The 19621-nt window shown below is 38.1% G+C and overlaps 2 protein-coding genes across 2 annotated transcripts in view; both read left to right on the top strand.

The window, feature by feature from the left end:
• col5a3b (collagen, type V, alpha 3b) overlaps positions 1 to 13905 on the top strand; it is a 103041-nt gene extending 89136 nt beyond the window's left edge. The window contains exons 51-66 of the mRNA XM_041784285.1: positions 201 to 254; positions 793 to 846; positions 934 to 987; positions 1589 to 1642; positions 1723 to 1830; positions 1915 to 1968; positions 2092 to 2145; positions 2232 to 2339; positions 7325 to 7378; positions 7468 to 7503; positions 7594 to 7647; positions 7764 to 8076; positions 8214 to 8326; positions 8505 to 8573; positions 10915 to 11148; positions 13051 to 13905. Coding sequence (XP_041640219.1) covers positions 201 to 254; positions 793 to 846; positions 934 to 987; positions 1589 to 1642; positions 1723 to 1830; positions 1915 to 1968; positions 2092 to 2145; positions 2232 to 2339; positions 7325 to 7378; positions 7468 to 7503; positions 7594 to 7647; positions 7764 to 8076; positions 8214 to 8326; positions 8505 to 8573; positions 10915 to 11148; positions 13051 to 13197 — 1560 coding nt within the window. The 3' untranslated portion in view covers positions 13198 to 13905. The remainder of the gene's footprint in view (positions 1 to 200; positions 255 to 792; positions 847 to 933; positions 988 to 1588; positions 1643 to 1722; positions 1831 to 1914; positions 1969 to 2091; positions 2146 to 2231; positions 2340 to 7324; positions 7379 to 7467; positions 7504 to 7593; positions 7648 to 7763; positions 8077 to 8213; positions 8327 to 8504; positions 8574 to 10914; positions 11149 to 13050) is intronic.
• A 4093-nt stretch (positions 13906 to 17998) lies between these two features.
• LOC121507877 (noelin-2-like) overlaps positions 17999 to 19621 on the top strand; it is an 81833-nt gene continuing 80210 nt past the window's right edge. Inside the window, exon 1 of the mRNA XM_041784248.1 lies at positions 17999 to 18179. The gene's annotated coding sequence lies outside the window, so the exon portion shown is untranslated. The remainder of the gene's footprint in view (positions 18180 to 19621) is intronic.

Raw genomic sequence — 19621 nt, 5'->3', positions numbered from 1 at the left:
GATAAATATAAGTTTATTTAAGCATGTTTGTTTCAAAGTGTTTGCTATTCTGAGTCTGTCTTACAGGGCGTGCAGGTTTTACAAAATTTTCAGTCTGTTTCCATTTTCTTTCAGCTTTATTGATTATGTATTCATCTTACTTCTCCATGCCAAGCAGTAGAATTCTGTTCAAGCTTTATCTCTCCCTTTTCTTTCCTCAGGGTCCCATTGGTCTCACCGGGGACCTTGGACAGCAGGGAGAGGCTGGACCCAATGTGAGTCTCTGCTCTTTTAATCTTCTTATCCTTCAATTTAAATTTAAGTTTTAAAAATTTGGAAGAGAGAAAAATACTGTGTCTATTTGATAAAAGAAAAGCTGATCAAAAAGTTGGTTTTGGAATAAACAGCATGTTTATTTAAAAAAAAAAACTTTACAGGAGAGAAAAAGTTTGAGGAAACATATAACTAGAACTCTTACTGTCTCTATATATATATATTTCAAAGATCAGATTCAAGACACAGAATTAACGTCTTAAAGTTAGTTTGTAGAGGAGCCAAAGCTCCTTGTGTGCTTATTTATTATTTGGTTTATTTATCTATGTTGGCTGAATTAATGCCACATGTTTGGGTGACTTCTTAGAGATGATTTACAGCGTTTTATTTATCCCATTTAATACATCCCATAATTGTATGAGATTTATGACATCCCTGCATATGAAGGGGTTTCTACATCCACAGCTTTTATACTACAAGACAGACATGTTCTATTTTCTGTTCTTCAACCTCCTGCCAACCATTTTTCTTCCTCATAAGGGGATAGACGGCCTGCCCGGATCTAAAGGAGACACAGGAGACCCTGGAAAATCTGTGAGCTCCTCATTTTACAACACACAGTAGTCTAAATCCAACATTAGCAAAGTTGTCATCATTAAGAGTTTTTCTTGTCTCACTCAGGGACCTCCAGGAGCGCCTGGGGAACCTGGACCACCTGGACCTCCAGGGCGAAGGGTTTGTATTTTTGTTTTTCATCTGAATTTAAATCTTTTGTCCAGTTTGATTCAGTAAAATTTAGATTCCTTCCCTGCATTAGAATGAGGTTTATGTGTTTGTGTATTGATTTGTACAGTCTCTCCAATCATGGGCTCTCTTCGCAGCATGCTATCGCCTACAAGACTGCTGACCAACATTTAAAGGCCTTTGGTTTAGTTGGTAATTAAACAATAACGAGCTGTGGGCCAAAAACTTTGTAGCTTTGTGCTTTTATGTAAACTCTGACTACCAACTGAAGATGTTAGAATGGAGTTAATGCTGAGAAATAACATCTAAGATGTGATTGTAGCTACTCTTACGTCCTGAAATTTCTTCGTAGACATTAATTGAAGCTGAATTGTTGTTAGATTGTTCCTGGTTTGCATTACAACAGATAGCACCTTTTGGTTTTCCTGTAGCAAATGTCCATGAAAGGGGAAGTGGATGTTCATACTCCTGCTTCAAACAGAAGCCAGAACTCATTCAGATTTACTCTAACATCTCCAGATTTCTTAATTTTTTGTTTTGGCTCATGTACGTGACACATTCGGGTAAAAATGTCTGAACTTTTGTGTTTTAGGGGCACTTGGGAAAACCAGGGAAGGAGGGAAAAGCTGGCCTCAAAGGAGCAAAGGTGAGAGTTGGAAACAGTCTCTGCATTATAACATCCAGTTGCTTGCAGTATCTGATGATCCTGTTCTCTGTCTGTTTCAGGGTGCTCCTGGTTTGGAGGGTCCCATTGGTAAGACAGGGCCTGTAGGAGCACAGGGACACCCAGGAAAGCCTGGACCTCAAGGTTTAAGAGGCATCCCCGGCCCTGCAGTGAGTCAGAGATCACAGAATAAATCTGTTCAAATAGAGCAGAACAAAGATGAAGAGTTATATATTTCTGTCTGTCTGTTTCAGGGAGAGCAGGGACTAAACGGACCACCAGGCCAGACAGGACCCCCAGGACCCATGGTGAGATGACGCATTGAATATAACAGAGAAGAAATATTTACCTTTCAAGATAATATCAAAGCAGAAAAGGAGGTTTTATTGACAGTTTATGGAAATTTTAATCATTACACGTCTGCCCCTCAGGGTCCTCCAGGATTACCAGGACTGAAGGGAGACCACGGAAAGAAGGGAGACAAAGTGCGTGCATTTTTTTACATGCATAATCAGTTACTGTAAGCCTTGTGTTGGTGTAGACTTTGAGCTCATTTGTGATATCTGTGCAGGGTCACGGGGGTCTAATAGGACTGATCGGGCCACCAGGAGACATGGGGGAGAAGGGCGACAGAGGACTACCAGGAAACCAGGGACTACCGGGTCCAAAAGGAGACGAGGTGCTGAAACTATACACACAAACACAAAAGCCTAATCAACAAGAAAACTAAAGGTTTGCATAACCAAATATTATTATTTTAACTGTACTGAAACTTCAGTTTAGTTATTTTGCTTTAGGTTGAGTCTAACTGAGGTCTGACTGCATTAATGCATCGCATTTTCTCGATGGCATTAATCGTATGCTATTTTGTCCTAACTGTAGATAAGATACTGTGACAGAGCAGACCTTCACTGGGTCTGGATTTGTTTCACACATCCATCTGGAAAACCTTCAATATACAGCATTTGGAAAAGGGCAGAGCCTTTGAAAAAAAAAAAATTGGAGTGTGATTGGATGAACACCCTGTCTGTCACATCTTTAAACACGTGACGTTGACACCACTACCGAGGTGCGTGTGCGAAGCTACTGAGGAATAAACTCCATATAGAACTGCATAACCATGCATAACCATAGCAACTATACACATGTCAGTACATGACTTTTTGAAAAGAAAACAACTCAATGCTATTCTTTGTTCTTCATTTAACAAAGAAGTGTCGTCAAGTTCTGACAAAACTGGCGCTGTAGCAGCATCTGTGCCAATGTCTTCCGCCATAACGGCACTGGCCTCTTGTTGCTGCTTGCTTACGTCATGGCTCTGCCGTGCTTGAAAGTACTGCCTCTCGTCGCTGATTGGTCCTATCCCTTTCAAACTGGGCCCAAATGATTCAGACGGGAGCTTTGCAAGATGGATTCACCAGTGGGAAACACGGAAACGGGCGTATCCATCTGCTTTGCAAGGGTAGGTCGTATGGTGATCCACAGCAATGTGTCAGTTTAAAAAACACGTTAATCCTTCTTTCTGTGGAGGAATCAGTGATGAGAAAAGATGTTTAGTTTATCGTCAATAACAGTACATGCTGTGGGGTGTGGCTGCAACATCAGGCACTATAAAAACTATCAGCAGTTTTTAAAGAAAAGTTTACCTTTAGTTAACCCCTTTTTACGCTAAATATAGATAAAGTTTATCAGTGCTTGTTGGTTAAATTAAGTGGCGATTTAGTCTGTGACTTTTCTAAGCCTTCTATAAATTGAACTTGCAGCTGGACGGAGCTTGCCATTGCAGGGAAATGCAAAAATAAAAATAACATTTAAGGTATATATATATATTTGATAAGATACATGTATTTTGGCTTTTTATTCAATTATTTAGAGAGGAAGACAGGGAATAGAGCCAGAAACAGGGATGAGAGAGTGGGAGAAAGGAAAGAAAGGAACCACAGGCCAGACTTAAACCCTAGCCACCCTGGATCCTCTGTCCTGATGTAACTCTGCTTACCTGTGAAGTGTGAATGCAATGCTTCATCTATAAATCACTTTCAAAGCCCCTGAAGACTACGTCTTTTTTAGACTCGAAGCATTTTGTTAAAGGGTTGAATGAAACGCCTGCAAGCCACGCTCTGCTACCATTGCTTGCACATGCACGCTATCAAGTGCTTGTATAATATGTTTTCAAACACCTGGTGGTCATACCGTATACCCTGGGAACATTAGAGGAAGGTATTAAAAAGTGAGTTCCACCCACTCCTACCAGGAAGTCACTTGAACATGAAACTATACCGGAACAGCATACCAGGTAGAGTTTGCAGAGTAACTAAGCCCCAGAGATTTGGCTGAGATAGAGTTTAAAAAAGCCTTTTGAACATCATGGGCAGGTCAGAGGACAGAGGTGTTGTTTCTATCCTCATGAACTTTGGCTGTTTATCTACTAAATATCCATATACATCAGTTTTTAGCTGAAAAAAAAAGTGGTCTGGGGTTTTAGTTGCTCTTCTAATATGAATAAAACTGAACAGATAGAGGACACAGCTGTCAGGCTCACAATGAAAAGACATAATTCAGCTCAAATAAGGCATCATTTCTCACTAACATGGACTTTTAACGAGGCGTAAAATTATCAAAGAGGGGCGTATAATTTAGATGTCGAACGTTCTGCAAATGACTGTAGGAAAAAAGGGTTTCCCGCTCAGCCAAACCCTTTGAACTTGGCGAGGAAGCCACCTGGTGAAATGTTGCTGAAAAGTGCTGGAGGCCCGCGTCAGAGGGTTACATAACTCTGAGGGCTGTTAACCCAACATGGCCTTGAACCAAAGATGTACAAATCAAAGTTGTCAATGTGGATTTAGTGTCTGACAGACTAACAGTTCTGGGGTGTTGTTATTACTGTTGTGCTGGAGCTAAGACTTTTTAAGGCAGAATTTTGCACAAAAAATCAATTATTTCACACATATTTTACACTTAACTGAAAATGAATTCAGATCCTCTATTATGAATGAGTACAATTTCTACAGCAACTCTCAGATAATGCTGATTAGAGGCAAAAATGAGGAGAAAATGCATCAAGGCCCCCGTATGGCTTGCTTAATGGGATGCTACAGTAAGTTCAGTGTTTCCCATAGGATTATGGTGCTCATTCAACATATGGATATTGAAGATGTAAAGTACCCAACAGTCCTTAAATTGGTGTCAAAGTACATCAGTGTTGTATTTGACAGATCCTTAGTGAAATCACCTCATTAAAAAGTGCACTTCTTTGACTCTGCTGTGAGTTATGTCTTCCCCTCTGGCTCTGTTTTCACCCCCACAGTTTCTCTAATGCCCCGCCCACAGCAGTGTCTGATTGGCTCATAGGCTTATTCATCTTTAGTAATGAAGTAGTCAAGTTTTTTTCAATGACAGGAGTGTATCTTATTACTTGTTGTAACCTTGAAGTTACTGACATTCATGGCCCATTTTTACTGTTAATATATGTATTGGGGCAGCACTTTATTTTTGGCATTTTATCAAGTAATAACTCAGAAATATGGCAATATTAAGGAAGCATTTATCTAGTCATAATGTATTAATTGTAAAATAATAACCCATAATATTATGGCTATTCTCTGGTAATTAGGTGATATTTTACCAAGTAATTTCTTAGAAATAAGTTGATAATTTTCTGTATGAGTTGCTTGATAATTCTCAGGTAATTTCTTTATTTTGGCCCACTAAATTAAAGTTAATCCTTGCTAAATAACTTTCCAGTAGTTTTTAGGGTTAGTGTTGGGATCAGGGATTATTAACACCACCTAAGAATTGCCACAATATATCATGGAATTACTTGATGATTTATACGTTATTTCTAGGTAAATACTTCTTCATAACACCATATTTCCAATTTAAATGCCAACTTATTACGAGGTAATTGCCCCTTATTCTTGAGAAATACTAGATAATTACAATTACTACAAATTACTAAGTGATTAGGACCCACTCAAATAGTGTTACCTATATGGTATCTGTTTAAAATATTGGTCATAGGTCTCATGAACTACAAATGATCAGCCCCTAAAAGATCAAAATCAGTCAACCTTTAATGTATACTAGTTTTGATAAATGCAATGCACTTTGCATTAATGTTTGTCAGACCTCTTCATTTTCCCTGTGATTTGATTTAACCTGCAAATGCAAACTTGAGCACATCTTCCAAATTTTAGTTCCACTCTATCGACTCCCAGTTCCTTTTTAAAATGTATTTATTATTAAGATTTAAATCATTAAATGGGACTCTACTTCTTTCTGACCTCTTAAAACCATCTAACTAGTAGCTTCTGTCTGTCCCAAAACCAAAGATGAATGTTGGGGGTCACCAAGTCTTTTCAGATGCATCTCCAAAGCTGCTGAATGCTCTGCTTCCATACGGCCCGTTTATACATCAAACCTCACATCAATAGCCCTGCCTGAGATATGGCTTTTAAAATTTTCTTTTCTACAGGTTTTAAAATGTTTGACTTTTTCTTTAAATATTTATTTTGGGCTTTTAATGCCTTTTATTCAGAAAAAGGCAGCTTAGAGTGTCAGGAATATGGATGAGAAAGAGAAGAATGGCATGCAGGAAAGTAGCTACTGGCTAGACTTGATCCTGGACTGCTTGCATACTGGAGGCTAAACAGAATAAGGTACATTTCAGTCATAAAAGAGGAGGATTTGTTTTAGCTTCACCTACTATTAAACAGCTTCTACTACTATTCAGTGCACAACCAGCTCAACAAGCAAATATTTTTTGAGTGCAGTGGTTCTTAGTCTTGGTTGAATGTTTGCTAATAATGGCTGAGAGGAGGATTTCTTAAAACTCTTAATTCATTCCTGATAAAATTGCTTCAATCTCAGTTTTTGGGGTTTCTTTGATAGCTGTAGGGATTTGAAGAAAAAAAGGGAGCAAAAATACTACAACATATTTCCCCCTCCTCACATTTTCTGAATCCAATCATCTTTCTGGGGGCCAGATGGGACGCTGTAAAGAGCCTGATGTGGACCTCGGGCTGCTGTGTTAGGCCATCTGCACCCCAAAACTTTTAATTTTTATTGTTATGGCTTTTCATGTTGGTATTTGTGTTATTTTGTGGAACTCTATGGTCATTTTGGCTGTTTCTGGATGTGCTTTATAAATACATTTGAATCACCAATCAATTCTGTCTTACTACTTTGGCATTTTTCTGCTGGGGTAACAAGCGTGCCTCTCTGGCCTTGGAGAGTGGAGCTAGGCTCACTTCAGTCAATTTATCAGTCAAAAGAATCTTCACTTCCTATGAAACAATGACCATATGGACAAATACAAAACTTGCCATGTTTTGTACTAAGCTTTTATTCCTCATTTTATCACAAACATGCTTTTAAAGCACAATATAATAAACTATTTAGCAAATAAACACTGTAGGGTGTTTGTAAGACTGAAATGATGACTCAGTTCAAAACAGCAAGTTCATTAAAGAGTCAGCTCTTTAATGTGAACAATAATAACAAGCTCCCGTTTTAGAGCCAGTTTTCCTTTTTCAATTTTGTTGTTGTTTATTAGAAATAAAAGAAATGACTCAGAGTAAAGAGCCATTTGGGAGCTGAAAGAGAAAACATTAAGATCTTTATTTTTCTGACAGTTTTGCTTTCATTTTTTGTGTTTAATATCAGGGTCCAGTTGGTCCCCCGGGTCCTCACGGTCCTCCTGGCCCCACTGGTCTTTCTGTAAGTATACAGTTCAGTTCTGCAGTTTATTAGCTCTAAAATACTCATATTTATTGCAACATATATTTTATACTTTACTTCTCCTCCAGGGTGCCATTGGTGCAAAGGGTTCTAAAGGAAACCAGGTGAATGTGATGCTTTTTGTTTTACTGCATTAACAAGACTTATATCTTTCTCCAAACCCGTATGAATCTATTTGCTCTGCTTCTATTCAGGGTCCCATTGGTCCAAGAGGAGACAATGGGCCTGCTGGACCTCCAGGACCACCAGTGAGTTCTGTTTCCAGATATTTAAGACAAAAAAAAAAACACCAATACAACTCTGAATGACTTGAAATACCTGCACAGCTCCTCACCTGTCTTCTTCCTCCCTCCGATCTCCACAGGGGTTGCCAGCAGCCGGGATATCCCCTCTGCCAGAGCGAGGACGAAGGAGGAGAACCCACAGTTCGGTGGATGGTGCTGCACTTGAAGAGGAGGAGGCGGTAGATGGAGGAGAGGAGGGCTGGATACAGGGAGACCAGGCAGGGCAGGACGGGTGGATGAAGGAGAAGGACGGTAAAGGCATGGAGGAGGTGTTTGCATCTCTGTCCTCTATGAAAGTAGAGGTGGAGGGTCTGCGTAACCCACAGGGGACGTACCACAGCCCAGCCCGCACATGCAAGGAGCTCTGGCTCCTCCACCCAGGCCTCCCCAATGGTACTTCATCAGTCTCCATCTCCAGCTAGATCACAGCTGCATGTGTACACTCTTCTCTTCTGATACTGTGTAGGATTTCTCTCTAGCTGTATTTTTTTCAGTGTTTATTTTTAACCTCTGTGCTCTCCTAACTCCAGGTGAATACTGGATAGATCCGAACCAGGGTTGCCATAGAGACTCCTTCAAGGTGTTCTGTAACTTCACGGCACAGGGAGAGACGTGTCTGTACCCTGACAAGAAGTTTCAGTCTGTAAGTTTTAAAGTGGGAAGGAACACATAAACCAGCCTTTCTGGGCTTTGATTTGGGCTTCTAAAAGCTATCAGTCACTAAAAACTTCTCAGAATTAGATTAAACAACATTTACTCCTCATCCGTGTGGGCATTGCGCAAACTAAACATTTGTTTTTTTTCTTTGTTTGGATGTTTAGGTGAAGTTAGCAGCCTGGAAAGGAGAAAAGCCTGGTTCCTGGTACGGCACATTCAGGAAAGGAAAACAGGTAGAGTGTAATGATTCAATATTCTTTCATTGTGTGTTCATGTGCAGTTTAACCAACAGCACAATGCTGCTCAGTAATGATAATAAAGACAAAACTACCACATTTACTGAAGCCTGGTATTTGACATCAATCAGGTTTCATCAGTGACAAGCATCTTTTGGCACTTAATTTGATCCAGCTTGGACCAAATGAGCTCAAACCCTCTGAATCTAGCCAGACTCTGGGTGCTATGATCTATGACCAGCTAACCTTTAAAGTTCTGTGCCCCGTCACACTGATTTGCCCTTATAATATCAGGAGGATCAGACCATACCTGATTGAGCATGCAGCACAGCTCCTGGTTCAGGCTTTTATAATATCACACACTGACTTCTCCTCACTGGCAGGTCTCCCTGTGTCCACATTTAAACCTTTGCACATGATGCAGCAGAATACCACGGCACGTCTAGTCTTCAACAAACCAAAAACAGCACGTTGCTCCGCTAATGATCTCTATCCACTGGCTTGGAGTTGTAGTTCACATCAAATTAAAATCCCTACCATTTGCTTACAAAACAGCAACAAAAACAGCTTTTTCAGGTAGCATGTAGCTGACTGTATGTCTAACAGAATAAGAGACACAATGTAACACTTACAGCTGTTCATTATGCGAATAATATTACAACAAAAGGAAAAAGGCACAGGCCTGCAATATTAGGCACAACTATTTCAACACAACACAACAAAAGCTTTTGAACCTCTGTTTCATGATTATTAAGCTCTTGTCCTTTGCATCTAAACATTTAAAGTAATGGAGGTAATTCCACAAAGAAAATACTTTCCTCTCCAGTGATAATTTTGTCAACTAAAACCATGACTAAAAATGTTAGTATGCATCCTTTTTCTATTGAAAAAAACAATTCAATTAATTTCAGAAAAACCTAATTATGTCCCAGAGGGGGCCATTCATGGCAGCATTAAAAGAGACAAAGAGCAGAAGTCTAACCAAAAAAAAAATAAAATCACAATTGCAAATACAAAGTATGTATAAAGAAAAAAGAAAGTTTTTGAATCATATATGCTGTATATGTATTTCTATATACAAAAATTAACACTATAAACAGGCAATTTTAAATATATGTTTCAGATATTGACAGTAACAGCATTTAAATATATCAATCAAGCTGAAATCTACAATTAGAATAAAAAATTGAAGGCGAGGATGGTTGTAGTGAGAGACAAAGATTTCAACTGGAAATAAATATATAAACAGGTTAATGTAAAAAAAAAACAATACTGAGTAAATAAAGAGAAAGAAGTTTTTGTCAAATACACAAAAATGTAATTTAGGTAATTCATCACTCAAAATCCAGGATATTTCTCCACTGTGGGTAAATCCATCAAAACCCAACATACCTGTCACTCTTCTGCCTTCAACCGTAGAAAGCATGGTTCTCATGTTTTTTATAGTGCATAGAACACATAAGTGAAAAGGTTCCAGGTACCAAAAGACTTAAATACAGGGATGAGCTTACACAGTTTTAGGTTCAAAATTTTCTTGGCCTTTATTGAAAAAATTGGTCATTCACAGAAGGCAGCCTGAACAAACAAACAAGTCCGGGGGGGGGGGGGGTCCAAATCACAGAAAATTCAAAACTAGAATAAAGCTGGAAAGCATTGTACAAAGAAGGAAAACAGAGACAATCTAGCAACTGATGAGGGCAAACAAAAGAGCATATCTATTGGCTGGCTAATGAGATGATTAGAAGCAGATGAGAGCAGCTGCTGGTAATCAAGGAACTGAGACACACCTGAGGGCAGCACTGGAATGACAGGAGATGTTAAATTTTAAATAAAATATTCTGCTGTCTATTTAAGCTGCAAGATATCTGGTCTCTTCCTCTGCTCTGCCCTAAATCAGTAATAGGTTCTTACTTTCATCCTTCCTCCACCCCAGCATCCACCTCCAGGCTTGGATAGGGGATTAAAGATCTTATCTCACACTCCTTAAATTCTGCACATAAAATAAATCTGCGAGGAGTGATGAAGTCAGAGCCTGATGCCAGACATGTTATGCTGCCATAATAAATGGAAATAAAGACATGTTTATACGCATTAATACCTTGCTCTTTGTTTGGCTCTGTGATTGCTCTTTTTGGGCTTTTGTAGAGTTGAAATGTTGCCCATTAATTATATGAAAAACAAAATAATAACTTAGCAATACAGCCAGTAATTCAATGTTTAACATGTCTCTCTCTCTTAGTTTAAGTCTAATTTTAAATGTACAACATCTAAAATATATTTCCTGCTATTAATGTGGTCTTTGTATCTATGTCTGTGTTCTTGTGTTGTTTTCTTCCAGTTCTCATACTCGGGGTCTGATGGCGTTCCAGTCCACATCGTCCAGTTGACCTTCTTACAGCTGCTGAGCGCGACAGCCAAACAAACCTTTACTTATCACTGCCTTAACTCTGCCGCCTGGCTGCATTCTGCCACCTTCAGCCATGAGCATGCACTGCGCTTCAGAGGCAGCGACGGGGAGGAGCTGACACACGAGAACACACATTACATCAGTGCGCTGTACGACGGGTGTCAGGTGAGTGATATGGACACAAATTCAAGTATAATTAACTGCTTACAAAGATGGGTAATGTGTCTCCACCTCCTTACAAAATAACAAAAGACAGGTGTGGACACCACGGAGATGCTAATTGGGAGCCAGAGTCTACACAGTAGGGAATGACAAGCAGAGCCACAGTCCTATCATGTCACATTCACTAACCCAGAAATCCCTGACAGTCAACAGCAGGACAGGGTTTATGTCGGTTTAAAGCAGACAATAAAAGTTATGGAAATTGAAATGGCCCTTTTGTTAGTCTGGGGTTCCTTAGTCTTCTCTCCCTTCTCTATGCTTATCTGGTTAGAGATGTTGCAAGAGCTGTATATGTTACTAGATTATGGCATTTCAGAGCAGCAGTTCCCAGACTTTTCCCATGTGACCCCCAAAATAACGGTGATGAAGACTTGGGACCCCCACTGTCTCTAAGGGTGGTTGTGGCAGAGTTAAACACAGCCATGCAAATTCAAGAATAGTCATGTGCAGTCTTACGTTTTAAGGATTTTTTGAATATTGATTTTAATTCAGCATAAATCTCACCAATTGAAAATGGCTTTATTTTGAATTGAACTTTGAAATTTCTGCATATATTTCTACAAAATTGGGTGAGATATACAATTTAAAACCCTGAAAATGCCCTTTGTTTTTTGGGAGTCATCTCGAGACCCCCTCTCAGTGTCTTGCGACATCAACTTTATTGTCTTCAGAGTGAGATATTTGTCTTAGGCTCTTCACCGTTCTGCAGCCATAGACAACACTCAACAACATACAGATTACACATGAGGAAAAATGAACATTTTGACATAGGACATTGAGTATGAATAATTAATTCCCTAAGAAACAGAATTTAAATTCTATTAGATTAATAGAGAACCAGTGAAAAATGCAAAAAGTAATCACGATTAGGGCTGAACAATTTGTGAAAATAATTGCGATTTTTTTTTTCCCCCACTATCGCGATTGAGATTTGATATGCTATTAGTTTTAGATTCCTCAAATTATGTATTGCTTAAAAAAGCAATAAATCATTCTTTGTAATTTCCAGCACAGTATTAGATAAATCAAACTTAAGGATCAAAGACTTAAAAAAAAGAGATGTAATTGTGATTTTGGGTCATATAGCAAATTTTATATCAGTTGCTATTCTGAGGGGATAATAATTTTTTGAACAGGAAGAGTAGGATTTTTGTAAAGAATTCCAAAATAGGCACTTAAATGTATGCATAATGTGTAAGCAAAAAAAAAATCTGCAAAATTTTTTTATCAAATTGGTATTTTGTCACATTTCAGATTAAGAACATATTGCACTGTCTGTGATTTGAAAATTGCAGCAGGCTATATTGCAATTTAATCTAATTTGTGATTAATTACCAAGCCCTAATCACAGTCCAGTCTGGTGCCATTCTTGCCTTATTTGCTACCATTTAAGAACTTTATAGCAGGGAACATTAAACCTCTTACCAGAGGACAGCAGTTCATTCTCTAGATTTGAAACATGAATATGATCATTGACAATCTCAGTGGCCCAACAGAGATCAGCCTTTTCATAAATAGTCCATAGGGATGTTTGACTTTTACGACTTTTATTAATCACATTTTATTTTCATTTACATTGTACAAGTGTCCCAACTTTTTTGGAAGCTAGGTTGTAAAAAACAAAAAAACAAAACAAAAAAAAAAAATCATGTTTGTTATGACTTAAAAACCTGACACATGTCCTATTGATTAACACGGAGAAGGCCGGGTTTGCAATGCCTGCTACAGCCAGTCTGCAACGGAGAGCTTCTAATGTTTTAGGTGGTACCATTCATTTTTCAAACTGTCTATTGATAAACAATTGTATTGGTTTTCTGATAGTTTTAATGTGTTTCTCTCTTGCAGACGCGCTCAGGACAAGAGAGGACAGTGTTGGAATTTGACGCTCCGCTCTCCAACACGCTCCCTATCATCGACATTGCTGTTTCTGATTTTGGAAAGGGGAGCCAGAAATTTGGTTTCCAAGTTGGCCCGGTCTGCTTCAACGGTTAACGATGCAAAGGGGCGGGGCCTAAACAGGAGTTATTTAAAAGGAATAAAAGAGCCATGGACACTTTCTACATGCAGGGAGAAAACTACGTTCAAGACTCACCTGGCGCAAAATATTTATAAGTTGTTTTACCTACAACAGTGTTTTTCTGTCTTTGCATTCATTCTTTTTTACACAGACAATCACCTCTTAAATCTTTTTATCTCAACTTTTCTCACATCATCCTCAAAAACATTGCATTGACCGTGAACTGTATCATTAGTTTCTTTTCCGTCATCCCTCTTAACAGAGCGAGGGGCGCTCCCACAGTTTAATCTATTTCTGTCACACATTTATTGATCCATGCACTCAATTCTCATCAACACGCAGGCCTCTGGATATCATGCTCAGTGAATCATCTTGAAAATACAGGAACAGCACATTTCAGGCACATTCACTTGCCATGCAGTTCTGTGTCATCACCAAACCTCAATTGTTGTGTTTATTTTTGTTTGTTGTTGTCATTTTGTTGTTATTATTAACTGTAATGTGATGTATATTGGAGTGTAATTCATCACGGTGCTATTATGTAGCTCCTTACAGGAGTACATGTCTTTGTAAAGGGAACTGGGGCAGTGCATTTTTTATATTGTGAATCCATGTTTTGTGTTTTTTCAACATTTCAAACCAAACTGTGGTACATGATTGCCTCATTGTCTTTCTATGCATAGTTTGTGGGGAAGTGACTGAGTACCATACTTTAATAAAAGTACATAATGTACATTTAAGTTAATATGAGGAGATTTAGTTTTATTGAGTGCATTTGTAAAGAAAATCTACACAGCAGAGAAACACCATGGTTGTGCTACCAGGTAAGTCTTGTCAGTTTACTCTTCACTCTTTGTTCTTTATCTTTTTTTTTTTTTTTTTGATTTTGCCATTTTCCTATAATGGTCACAGGGTTCTTGATCATACTAAACTGAATAACTCATACCCACAGAGTGCTGCAGGATGACACTTTTTTGGAGGCCAGTTTGAAAGTTAATGTTGCATGGGTTCCATCAGAAAAAAAGCCTATGGGTATTTTCCATGTATTTTTGGTTTACTGCTGAAACAAAGTTTATGACACTCAGACATTTTATCAAGATAATCCTTACAAATGAACACTGATTTTTTGAAGCCTAAAGCTTAAATGTAATCTGCAAATGTCAGACGCTAATGTTAGGTCATAAAGGAACTGCACCATGGTTGATTGACTTCAACATCAACACCGACGAACCTCCAACTTTTGTTGAGTGCTCTTCTACAAATGACTTTATTCTTAGTGTGAAAAACAAACAGCATAGTTTGAGTCACTGTAGTAAAACAGAGGGGGACAAAGTAGATGAGTTAAACGAAGTTGCCGTCTCCACGGAATGCGAAATAAAGCCAGTGTAGAACTGTAAAAAAAAAAACTGCAGTTCCTCTAGTGTCCACTAGAGGCTGGCTGCAGAAGCATTAGAAGCCACATACACACCCATGTTAAAATACCAATTAACACAACTAAACATCTTTACACATGGTTCAAAAAATATTTTGATCTGTAAGTTCAAGCCATCATGGGCACACACTCTACAGAAGATTTTTTTTTCCAATAACTCATCTGCTGTTGTTTTAAAATGATACTAGTTATGCATTATTATGGGCAAAGCTGACAAACCTGCAAGTCAGCATGCTGCAGCTGTTTGTAGTGACTTTAAGAATCACCTCAGTTCTACCTCATTGTCTTGTTATTACATTGATAAAAAGTTATTTTGTCACAGTGGTTTTAATGTTTTGATTGCTGATGTCAGTCCAATGTTTACTACAGTTTGTGGTTTACATGTTCGATGCATTCATCCTGCAAAACTCCCATCTACAGCGTTTCTGCAGAACCAATCAGCGTCATTTGAGGACAAGGAGGCGGTAGCTATGGGCGGGGTTACATTGTATCGTGAGCTGGTAGCAATGGCTGCCACTTATGTAGCAATTAGCTTGGATGTAGCTAAAGTATAGCAGCAGTTTTATCAGAACTGGACCACATTTCTTTATTTAAACAAGAGTAATGAGCAACACTAAAAGCTTTTCTTGGCATAGAAGGTGTTTTCGCTCTTCTCCCGCCCTGCTTCTGTATGAATGTGTGATTGGTACAGGCGGGGTTGAGTTGCAATGTAAGCCGATGCAAACAACGCTGCTGCCAGGGTAGCAATTAGCTTGGATGTAGGTGTAGAAAAGTGGCAGTTTAGTCAGACCTCGAGCACATTCCTTTATTTAAACAAGAGCAAAAAGCCACAGGGAAAGCTTGGAAGAAGGTGTTTTTGCCTTCCAGATAAGCTTCAGCATGAATTTTAGCCACTGACAACTTCTGCCCATCTAACACTAAAACAGTGCTAGTCTGTTTAGCGCTGTAGTTGCGCATGGCTACTAACTCATTATGTCTTAACGCTCTAATTGGTCATGATGGATGTGACAGAAAAGTATTCATCCAATCACTTTCTGAGAATGCTTAAGTACTGCTCTTCATATTTTGTATAAGAGGTTTTCAATATGAATGGGAAATATATTTTGCAATGGATATATTAAACAGTCTATCTGGGGTTTCAGATTAATTCAGCAGACCCTAATTCAACTCCATTCCCTTTCATTAGCCAGTTTTTAGCAAGATCGTGTTTACGATGACTGTGTAACTGAAAACTTGCTAACACATTTCTGGGTTTTAGGACTCATCGCTGCAGACTCTAGATAAATCAGGTTTGGGAATGAAATCTCGGCAATTTCGCCTCCAGCTGGGTAAAACTCCCCAGGATTTATTGAGGTTTGCCTTGAGATACACCGATGTGTTCTGCTCCTACAAGAAAAAGGTTATCTGTCTACTGGTTTGATATTTATTTTTTCCTTAAAATAAACTTGTCATAATATCTGCTGTGCCTGACTTGTCTTGTAGCACCACAGAAAGTTTGCTGTGATCTAAAGTAAATGTTCCAACATTTTTGGTAGATTACTATGAAATGTATGACTTTAGTTTTCTCTTAAGGATGTCTTTTAACAATAAATAAGCTTTGCTTTTCTCTAACAGCATCAAGAGGTCAACCTTTATCATTGATTTAGACAGATAACATCCTTGGATCTTTGGTTTGTCCCAGCTACATGTGTTAAAATTTCTGAGTACTTTCACCTTCAAGCATTCAGTGCATCAAATGCACCCAAAGAGTCAGAAAAATATGTAAGTGCCAATCCTTTCAGTTCCTTTTATTAACAGTCTGTATAGAGGAGGAAAAACTTGGACACATCATGCTCTTTATTCCAGTTTAAAGCCTTGCAACTGCATTTTAACAATGTGATTTTACAAGGTCAGAGCATGAGGTGTAGCTGTAAAGCAGAGAACAGGAACCTTCTCAACCCTGGAAATGTTTCTTCAGAAATATAAAAGTACTTATTTTGTACTTTTGTCAGAACTAAGGCATTGTGCACATGTGTGGGAGTGTTACACTTCATCTTTTCTGACTGCTTTGTGACCCGTGTCTTGTCTTGCTCTGACTATCCTGCAAATCATCTAACATGGACATTTTACAACCATGCTGAAAATTTGATGAGCATCTGCAGATGCACATGACTAACTCAGGGATGTTAAGCCTCCATTTTTTAGCCTTGAAATATTTATATGACATATAACCTGGCATCATGGCAAACGACGTTTTGTGTAGTCCTAGACCCCCAACCAAACCGTGTTGGGAAGGCTCCAGTCGAAAACATTGGTTAATATTTTATTCCATTCAGCCTGTATATGGAAGATAAATGCCAGTGTCCACAACGATCATGTGAAGGCAGAGACAAAGGTAACCATAACCATAACATACTTAGATGCCTCATTGGCTGTGTGTGCCAGCTGCCGCGATACGACAACATGTCCGCCATATTGCCAGAGGCAAGACTGCCTCACAAGCATATACACAAGTAAACGATGGAACTTGAAAATTATAATACAGACTCAGAAATGAAGTGAATTACCTAGTTTGTCAATTAATATTTATCTTCAATTTGATTTGTTTAACATTATTACAATTTTTAATTTTTAGAAAATGCTCTTTTGTTTAGTGATCACAATTTTGAATGAAAATTTAAAAATGTAAAAGGCAATGCTTTTTAATTTTCAAAATATTTGTGCATTTTTCGACTCATTATGACATTAAAATGAAAAAGCCACTTTATTTGGAATTTTCTAAAAATGCTCTGTCAAATAATTCTCATTATTTAAATGAAATAGCTAATCAAACATCAACGCCGTTATTAGAACTGCTTTATCATTTTCAAAACTAGGTGCGATGCCTAATGAGCCTTGGGCGCCGCCCACTGTTGCACATTTCATTCAGGGTCAATGTGGCGTCTACATATGTTACGTCTATGGTCGCTAACGGTCCGTGCAGGGTTGCCAGGTCCGCGGTTTTCCCGCAGAATTGGGCTACTTCAAAGGTACTGCTGTGGGTAGATTATTCTGTCCGCGGGCTGAGCAGAGTAGACCCATTTTTTTATGTCTTGTGTATGAGTATTTCATTTCTGTAGCAGAACAAACTACTCTATTTACACTCAAGTACAACAACAACAACCGACAGAGAGGCAGGAAAACATGGAGCATGGCACACAGATATACACGCCACCCACAGAGAAGCAGAATGTCTGCGGGCAATCAAGCAATATATGCAGTGTGGCACAGGTTTTACTGTATTATTTTGAATTTCAGCATTGGACTTGGTTTTGGGCTAGTTTTTATCGGGCTGGTTTTGTCACATACACCTGGCAACCCTGGGTCCGTGGGTTAGTCGGCGTTAGCAGTTCCGTTAGCTCTTTAGTTTGCCAGAAACTTCGCCATAAGTCAGTGAATAAGATTGACGAATACTGAGTGGATAGTATTCATTGTCGTCCTCAGAAGTTAAAATTATATTCTTTTATTTCTTACTTCAACTTCAAACAGATGCTGACATTTACTAAGGTGAGTATTAATGCTAATATGTAAACGCAAAGCTATTAGCATAATTTTAAACTTCAGCAAGCAGGCAGAGAAAACTAATGTTTGAAATATGACCAAACAAACCTACATAACTTAAGGTTTTTTATAAATCATAGACCAAAAATTTCTTATTTCTAATTGTAATAACTCTGAAAGCTGCTAAATAATTTGGAAAAATGTCTTTAAAATGATCGAAAAAGTATGGGTTTGAATAATGAATCATGCATGCTAATGCTGGCAGCTAAAGTGGAGCTAGAAGGTAATATTAGAAAGTTTATCCAGGTTAGCCAAGTTGAGGTAACAGAAAGGCTGAGTCCTCTTTTATTGTGACTCTAAAAACTCTCCATATACAGTTTTTTCCCCATAATGTTCTGTGAATATGTCTGTAAAAAAAATATGCCTTTTTATTGTGCATTCACGTCCATAAGATAATCTAATTTATGATGTGTTTTACAAATGAACAGTGCAGTTCATCTGCTTTGTTTTTTGGGTTCATCTGAAATCATTCAGGATATAAAACTGATAAGTAAATTATTTTAGATCAAAAAGCAGATATGTCCATCATCTAATTTATTGCCAAATTATTTCACTTCTTTATACTGTATGTCCCACAGTACCGAGTCATATCATCATAATGATTTTTAAGGTTTATAAACTGATTGATTTTAAGTGCAAAATATAAGAATATCTACTGAAAATGTCAAACACCAGTAATGTGTGCATATTAATCCATATTGAAATTGCAAATTAATTCCATGGCCTTAAAAGATGTTAGTTGCTGTGGCTGTGATTTATACTAAAATTCACCTATTTCCTTAGAGAGCTGAGTATCTGTTTTTTAAGTTTCCAGTGATATAATGTGAGAATAAACTAATATTTGCATGTCTTAAATTATTGTTTTTAATAGTGATCTGAAATTTTTGTTTCAGAGTTTCTCAACTGACTCCTTTAATGTAGTTCACAGGCTTATTTTTCCTTTTATTATAAAAGAAAAATCAGTTTTGAAATGTGTGAAAAGAACCATTCACTTAACTGTTCTGCATCAGTGAGAAAGAATGAAATTTGCAGTGGGCGCATCACTCGATACACTTGTTTGCACCAGATGATAATTCAAGTTTCCTTAAAAAAATCAGGCACAGAATTGGCTACTTGATGAAAACAAACCTGTTTATTACAAAAGGGCACTTTGAAATTTTAAGATAAAAATGTATATTTGTTGAAAAAACTCAGTAGCATTGAGTTCTCATAAAGGTGAGGTACAGCATTTACTGTTTATATTTTTAGAACTGGAAAAAATACAGTTGTCAAGAAAAATCTGGTATCACAAACTTTGACCCTGATTCCCAACACTCAAATAAAAAAAAGCTCCAGTTTTCCACTTGTATTATTTTATGCATGCTCTCACTGAATGTGATAAGGCCAAA

This window comes from Cheilinus undulatus, linkage group 4, assembly GCF_018320785.1.
Source record: "Cheilinus undulatus linkage group 4, ASM1832078v1, whole genome shotgun sequence".
NCBI classification, from domain to species: domain Eukaryota; kingdom Metazoa; phylum Chordata; class Actinopteri; order Labriformes; family Labridae; genus Cheilinus; species Cheilinus undulatus.
Note: the sequence above shows the minus strand (reverse complement) of the source record. Positions and strands in the feature narration are given on the sequence as shown.